General features: G+C 38.6%; 1 protein-coding gene across 1 annotated transcript in view; it reads right to left on the bottom strand.

The window, feature by feature from the left end:
• Positions 1–241: 241 nt before the first annotated feature.
• Positions 242–8,507, bottom strand: part of LOC124996745 (LIM homeobox transcription factor 1-beta-like) — a 39,942-nt gene continuing 31,676 nt past the window's right edge. The window contains exons 4-8 of the mRNA XM_047570030.1: positions 8,254–8,429; positions 6,020–6,097; positions 4,761–4,827; positions 3,461–3,625; positions 242–1,289 (exon numbers count right to left, since the gene is read on the bottom strand). Coding sequence (XP_047425986.1) covers positions 1,132–1,289; positions 3,461–3,625; positions 4,761–4,827; positions 6,020–6,097; positions 8,254–8,429 — 644 coding nt within the window. The 3' untranslated portion in view covers positions 242–1,131. The remainder of the gene's footprint in view (positions 1,290–3,460; positions 3,626–4,760; positions 4,828–6,019; positions 6,098–8,253; positions 8,430–8,507) is intronic.

Below are 8,507 nucleotides of genomic sequence, written 5' to 3'. Positions count from 1 at the left end.
TAACAAATCTAAACTGGGCAAATGAACAACATTATACCCACTTCACTTCAACATGTCAGCATTTTTACTTAAGTTTAGTTTTAAGTGTTTTGCTATGCTGTTGGGCAGTGTCAGTATTTTTGAATAAAAAGTCATATATTTCAGTTATGTTCCACGACATTTTATTTTATATCGGTATTTGTTGATAGTTTCTTGGTAATTAACAAAAGAAGACAAGAACTCAAGAGAATGCATTTCTTGCGTTTATTTGAAGTACCTTACCATTCATGGCAAGTTATGGCAAATTTAAAATACATCCTTGAAACAGTTGAGATGGTCTCAATTGAAAAATAAATAGCAAAGCTATACTAATTTGCACAAAACAACACAAATCCTGTGATAAATAGCAAAATCAAACTACTCAATGAATTAGGATCTTTTTTCTTGTATTTTACAGTGGGATGATATTGTCTTTTTAAATAGAATGTTTTTGATTTATTGTATATGCATGCTGGTGAGAAATAAATAACTTGCTGTTCATCCTAACATGCAAAATCGGATGTTTCTCAAGAACTGGACTTACAGATAGACCATTACATACATTCAGCGACAGGTATCAATCAGCTGGCTCACAGACTGCTTGATTTTCACACCAGTAAAGCTTGGTAGTTTGCTAAAATCACATCACCAAAACTGTAATTGCTCAACTTTACATTTAAAAACCACTTACAATGTTACTGATGTATCTATACTGATGATGCCTAAAGAGAAACGTGTAGCCAAATGTTTCTGTGACACTATTTGATTAAGACAGTATTTCCCAAAAGTCTCTGACTGCTGAACTAGTCCCACTTGTGCTGTGATACAAATACTGCAGATATCTGTCCAACAAAAATAGCCCAGCTGAAAACCCCTTGTGCACACATTGGGGGTAATGTGCAGGATTCAGGGCTCTGTTTCAAGTTTCTTTCCTTTGGTTGGTGGAGGTCAGTCAGGTTTGATGGATTCAGTCAAATGTCCCTGCTTTCTGACACGTGTACTGCAGGACGACCCGGTGGCCTGTATTGCCTGTGTGCACTGTTGTGTGCTCAGCGCGTACGGCCAGGGAAGGGGGTGTGGTGAGTGGCGTGGGACTGACAGTGACGATGTTTTTCAGGATGCAAAGTAGGAGCTCTGCATGGAGTAAAGGCGGTCAATCGGATTTCCCACCCGTGAGTGCAAGGAGCCTCCATCTGGAGTGGCCATGAAGCAGTCACTTAAGCTTGTTAGAGAGGTGTCACTATCGATGTCATTGAAGATGGAATCAGTACCTGGTGAGAGGTGAGAAGAGACAGGGCAGTCACAAACAGCAGAATCCAAATTACTTTGTTTCTCACCTCTTTTATGTATAGGTGGTTATTTCACTTTCTAACTTGAAGGAACCTCAAATTACAAGAAATCCAGCTTTGGCGCTTATAGTTTAACAGTTTGCTGTGTGGTAAAATACATCCATCTATTCAGAATGAGGAGCCAACTTGTCAGGTCAAGCATGGGAGATAAGGTCAGATGTATTTGTGAATGGTGTTTAAAGCACAGAGATCTCAGGTGAAAACATGAGGTAAATATGATTATGTTTAAAAAGTGAAGTCAAGCATAATCATGTTAACATAGTATAAAATGGTTATTATGATTTCAGTAAAAGTTCAGATTGTAAATTAATTCTGATTTGATACTATTTCAGGAAAAAAACATCTACTTGAATGCAACTTTAATATAAAGTGATATGTTGTTCTAAAGCCAAATTATTGATATCAAATATATCTATATCCTATCCTATTTTGTTTCTAAAGGTATCTGCTGCCATCACTATCAAAGGTTTTTCTGCAGAATTTGACATCATGGTGTGTGTGTGTGCATGTGTGTGTGTGTAGTGGCGTATGCACATTGCTCTCCTTGCTTTAATTGCAGGGGTGTGCAGCACTGCTCCCCTGGGTGTCAATCTGTTTTATTGGGCTCATTGGGTCCAACTTGATGGGTCATCCTTTTTTAATCAGCTGTTACACTTTATTGACTGATTTCCATCACTGCCACAAAAAAATGTAGAGAGGCTAGAAAAGTGTGGAGAGGTTCATGAAGTACTTCCTCTCTGAGGATGATAACACAGGAAACATAACAAAACAGAATTTATTAAACTATGTGTCACCTTTCTTTGTTTTCTTCTATATCTGGTCCTATTGCAGTGACATATTCAGTAAACATACAGCATTACTGTATATATCAGTTAAATATTAGTTTCTACATTTTGTCTCATCACCAAAGTGTTTCAGAATCATCTGTAGTTCCCAGATCTAGTCTTCATGGATAAAAGTGGGGACATCCTAAATCAAAATGGTCACAAAGCAGGAGAGAAAGAAATATCCTCAATTTAGTATAGGGCATGCTCCTAAAACAGTAGATCCTACATACACCATCATGCTGTTGGTAGCTGAACGTCACCTTACACCATTCTATTTCACAGGCTTCAGTTCTCAACCTTCCCCATATCCTTCTTTTCTTAGCTTCCTCTTGCTCCTCTTCCTCCTGTGTCCTGGGGTGTTCATACTTGCGTTTTACGTGACAGGATTATCGAAATCAGATCTTAATGCAAGGTCTGAACAGGCCCATAGAGTCCTCAATCTTAGTAAATATGACATTTTTCTAACCTGCAAAACCTCTATAACACTGTAATCAAAACATTATGTAGCTGCCTAATATAATGTGTAAAATCAGATAAAAATTAGTGTGTTATAGTTTCTTCAGTGGCCAAATCAAAATCATGCTCTGCAGTCTTATCTCAGTCTCCAATATGTTCTTGCACATTTTTTTCTTCACATTTTACATTATTTATTGATGTGCTATCATTGTATAAGGATTTGTCCTTTTTACGCTCTTAATCTCATTATGTATTCTTATCTTATCTTATCTTATCTTATCTTATCTTATCTTATCTTATCTTATCTTATCTTATCTTATCTTATCTTATCTTATCTTATCTATGAGCATATTTGATTTATAATGATTTCAACAAATTTCAAATATTTTACTTTACAGATGGTTGAGGTAGAGGACTGATCAGTTTGGTCCTGTCAGAGTTTTTTCCCCTATTTTCTCCTCTCCACTGTCTCCAATGGATGCTTTTGTGGAAATTTTGAGTTTCTTTATGCAAAACTGTAAGGTTTTACTACTAAATGTAATATGTAGCATATAAGTGCCTTGAGATGACACGTAATGACACGTAATGACACGTAGTGACACGTAATGACATGTAATGATTCGCCACTACATTATAAATGTAGCTGAATCCAATAATATTGATGGCTGCCAGCAAAATGTAAAGCGCTTGTTATTGTAATGTAGTGTTGCAGCCGATCAAAGTAGCCTCCAGCCCACAATAACATGACAAGAAACCAGTAGAACATCTAACTGTTTAACATACACAATCATTACAGGGTGTGACACTGACCGTAGGGGTTCATGTGATCACCAGGCATCTGTGGCGGGGTGAGACCCTGCTGGAAGGGGTCCGTGTTGTAACTGCCGTGCTCCATGTTCACCAGCTGCCTCTGGCTTGCAGGTAGAGGCCCTGAGTATGAGCCGAGCAGGCCATCCATACAAGTTGATATCACCTCTGCAAGAATCAGTGGCAGCAAGTGACGACAGGGTTACAACTCGAGGCTGTATATTACATGAACATAATGTCTTACAAAACACATGTGATGCATACAGGTATCTAGTCAGACTAATTTGCAACCCCTGTCTCTGGTTAGGCCTTTACTGAAACTTCCAGAGCAAAGTTAAAACAACAAAAAATCAGCTTATGATAGTAAGTGACACAAAAAGAACAAATTATTTATTTTTAGTCCCACTTAAGCTGCTATTGTAAGGGGGAAATTTTTAATGTTTATGTTTATGTGGAGAAGTAAGGATTATGCACATGTCTTGAAACTGAATCTGGATTGTATCCTCTTACGAGGTGTGAACTATAAATGGCTCCTATTACTGGGCTTATTGCTTGCCTGTAGGATTGTCTTACTTTGGGGCACTGGGCTCAGATAATGAAATCATTTTTTCCAACTGGATATACTGTATAGGTAATGGTTTCTTCCTCTAAAAAACTATAGTAAATGTATTGTCCAAACTGAACACTGAAGATGTCTCACCCATCACCCAGGAGACTTCATCCCATTCTAACATCAACTTCAAACAACCCCCGTTTACTGGTTTGCTCAGCTCATTTGGTTAACAGCGGCAGCTTCCACTATAATAAACCCTGCTGCTATGCCAATATTGACATGCTGGAAGTCCCTGAACAGATAGAGAAGGCGCTTGCCAAAGCACTGAGACACTTATCTAAACTGTCTGCTCATATCTGCTGTGGCGCATGGTGGTAATAAGCCTGCTCGTCATGAGTAACAGTGCCGCAAGGAAAATCACGGCTCCCTCTTTACAGCCCTTCCGTCGGAAAAACTCATATTTACAAGCAGAGATGGCGCTTCAGAATATGGGAGTCATGCTAAAGCCTACAAAACTGGAAGTGTTTGCTGAGCGACTCCACTCTGTTTATTGTTCCCATGATAAATTTAATAATTTCAAGCTGTTTCTTCAAATAATTCATAAATTACCTTGCTGTCAGTAATCACTGTCATTACAGTTAGAACAGACCGTTTACATGTTGCATAAAGACATCAGTAGTACTTTTCGTTTTGTTACATGAGAGAAAATAGGTATTGACGTATATATATACACACACAGATGAACCTCACCTTGGCCTAGCCTTTGGCTGTTGTGTTGCTCCTGCTGTTGCTGTTGTCTGCGAGCTAACTTCTTCATCTGTAAATAAATGGACACAGTGAACTGACAGTAACTGAGAAGACATTGACAAAAAACAAACACATATGGAAAAACCTCATTTGTCAGCCTCCTCTATAATTAATTTCTCCAATAGCTGAGCGGTTAGAGCACAAGCAATATAAAAAACTATATATAATGGATACATTTTCAGTCCTTTACTCTGTCTCCTCTATCAGTGACTGTCTATTAATAAAAACATAAAACCACCAAAAACAATGTTATTATTTTTTTAATTTTATTTTTTACCACAGTACACGTTTGGGAGAGTCTGGAGGTCCAAATCACAATAACACGGAAAGAAGAAGAGAGTAAGAGACAAGATAGAGAGGACTGGAAATAACATTAACCTTGTTCTTCTAAGTGTTATGTGTGTCCTAACCCCCTCTCTGTTCTTTCATCTTTCATTACAGGGGAACCAGGGGACAAGGATCTGAAGCTTCCTGAGATGTGCAACCACACTTTGTGTCTCACTCCATGGGTTCCTCTTCCATCGTAAGTCTACACGTTCCTCGACTTTTCATATCATATGCTTCTTGTATGTTCTTTTTTTCTTTCCATTTTGCACTCTGTACACTGTCTTTTATAAGCTTTCCAAAGGAGGGCAAGATGAGCAATACAAAGCAGGGAGGGGAGTGGTATAACATGCCTGTACCAAACATTTCAGCATTGACTGTGATATACTATTGTGGACTGTGTGACTTGTGCAAACAAGCAATAGACTGACTGTAGTACAATTGGCTTGTCCGACTTTGATAAGCTTATTCTCCCAAATGCCAAAAAGCCTAGCAAATAGTAGATTATAAATTCTTAATCCATTGGAGTGTAACTAATGAAGAGCTGGTTTAGACAATTGAGCACATTTGGCAATAAACAAAGACAGTAAGAGCCCATTTCAGGGAGAGCAATGTGGGCGATTATGGAGGGATACGTGTGTTTATGAGGCGAGGGATATGTGACCTAAAGAAACAACTGAAGACACCATTAGACCGGTTTTCATTAGTCTTTAATAGCTTCCTAAGATTACTGTCGCTACTACAAAAATGGCCATTGAGATTAAAAATTAATTAATTGATACTTGCAACTCATAAACATTAGAATACTACCTTCCATCCCACATTATGGACACCCATTGATACAAACTGCATGTTGTTGCTAGGCATGCTTTACTGACCTTTGCTCTCTGGTTCTGGAACCAAACCTGGACAACACGAACAGTTAGCCCAGTCTCCGCAGCCAGGGTCTCTCTCACCTTCAAATGACAGAACAATCACACTCATCAGCCATCTTTACATGATAAAATCTGGTGTTTTGCCAAATGTCAGGCAGGCATTGTGTCATCAGACACCCACTGGTATTATATATGTATACTATATAATATACAGCAGACATATATAATACCATTTCTGCATTTCTGTTTTGTGATGGTCTGAAGGTATGCCTAAAACATAATAAAACACAGGTGGAAAATGTTGTTACACCAGACATAACATCAATGCTTCAAAGTTCCATAGACATTAAACTGGGATCTGGAAATATCTGTGGCTGTAATGGAATTATGTTGTTGTTACGGAATAAACAAGGAACGTTTCACAGTAAGTAAAAGACTGTTATTTACACTTCAATATAAAATTGAATGCACTTCCTTTTGTATAGGTACAGATCATTGACGACTACTAACAGTCAAACTGTGTCCATTTGAACACTATCCCTTGTTCAGTAAGTAACAATAAATAAGCAACATTAATTTATCTTATTTAGAAATGATGCAATTATATGTACCTCCCCGGAAAAACCCAGCAACTCCACTCTTCTCCTTGGATTTACTGCATGTCCATTGTAAAATGTTATTTTGTACTGCACTGCATTTTATGTTTTGTCTGGTAAACTTTCATCATACCATCTCACAGGCAACATTGCTGGGTACATTCTGTAACCCTAGATTCTATAGTGCTCCCATGGCAGACACCAGCTGGTACAGATGGAGCAAGGAGGGCCCAAAACTTTGGGCTCATGGCTTCTAAGTCAGTGTTCCAGGTGTGTCGAGTTTTACGTCGTACTTCACACAAAGACAAGCGGAACTGAGTGGCTCAGGTTGGAGTTGAAGTAAATAAATGTGTATCAGCTGTTAGTTACTAATATCACTGCAGCTAACAACAGAGAGCAGACATCTCAGTAGATGCATTTTGGACCAGTCACAGCCATGTCGTCGCAACATGTAGTTGAATTCCTGAGGAGGTGCATGTCAGGTTACAGCATGAGGTCTGGTATAGGAGGCCATACCTATGCCACACTGCAACTTCACTGTACCTAAACCATCAATGTGATGCGGGAGTATAAACTGCACATGATTTTGTTAAAGATGATGTGTTTAAATTGGTTAATACATTGTCGTATGTGTACTGAATGTATCTATCTATACATTTACTTATCTTTTACTGAACCAAGCGGCTGTGTTCATATGTAGACTAACTCGTACTTCTTTTGTTTTCCCTGTTTGATATGCATGGCAATATCTGACAAATGTACTCCTGCTTTACCATCCTTGCGCCTGACCAAAAGAAATTCTTGAATGACTCTTGGATCCCTGTGTTTAAATGTGCACATCAGTTAAAGGCTCAGTGGTCCCATGCTGACTTTAGTAGTTACAGTCTTTTACAAGATGTCCATAAATGTGAAACGCAATAGACCGGAAGGCATGTCCTGTGTATTTTTCCTCTGTACGCTCTACTCACTGTCACATCTGCTCCCGCATGAAAGTGGGAAATTTAAGTGGGATATTGTACACTACGAAGGACCGCATGCAGCTTGTGGTTGATTTAAGGGATTCAGTTCATGGTGGAATTACCACACAACACCATGCATCCCTCAAATTTAAAAGGAAGTTTGAGACATGTCACATTGCACCTTTCACTGCCATGCCATAATTCTGGACAACAACCTTTGAAGCTATGGCCAGGACAGCCAGAGGTAAGTAGTGTTCTGGTGTTCTGAAGCAAGCTTTACAGTCAGAATGAAGAACAGGTTTAACTTCAACTTCTTTTTCTATTCACTTGCTAATTGCTAAATTGCTGAACTAAAATGCGTACAGAACTTGGATCACCTAAATGTTTTATACTGCTGATGCTGACACAGGGAGTGAAGGGAAATGTTCAAACTGTACTTAGAAGGGAATAAACCCAGCGATAGTACTAATAAGGCCTAGCTTATATGATTTTGAATATCAAGCATTGATGATTAACCATTAATGATGATTATGTTTTAATCATTATTATTATTTTAAGCTTAAAGGTTATGGACATTATTATAAAGTTATTATTATTTAAATAGGAATGACAGTTTGAAACATTAATGGATTCATTGTAATGTGACGACTGAGCCAAACGCATCACTTATATAACTTCACACCTTTCTGCAGGGTTTGGAGGACACCTCGAAGGAGGCCTTGAAGGCCCTCCTCTGTTGGGTGGTGAGGATGGTGCGTGGCCGTTTGGGGCGACGAGGGTCTTTGCTGTCATCGCTTCCTTTCCCTGAAGCCGGGAATTTCCCTGATTTCACATCCAAATCCTCGTCCTCACTTCTATCTGTCAATATGCACACACAGAAAACAAACACAACTATATTATTTCATTTTACTGCATGACATACATTTTAAATGAAAT

Source organism: Mugil cephalus, chromosome 19 (genome assembly GCF_022458985.1).
Source record: "Mugil cephalus isolate CIBA_MC_2020 chromosome 19, CIBA_Mcephalus_1.1, whole genome shotgun sequence".
Classification (NCBI taxonomy): Eukaryota; Metazoa; Chordata; class Actinopteri; order Mugiliformes; family Mugilidae; genus Mugil; species Mugil cephalus.
The sequence above is the reverse complement of the archived record's forward strand: the minus strand, read 5'-3'. Positions and strand labels throughout refer to the sequence as shown.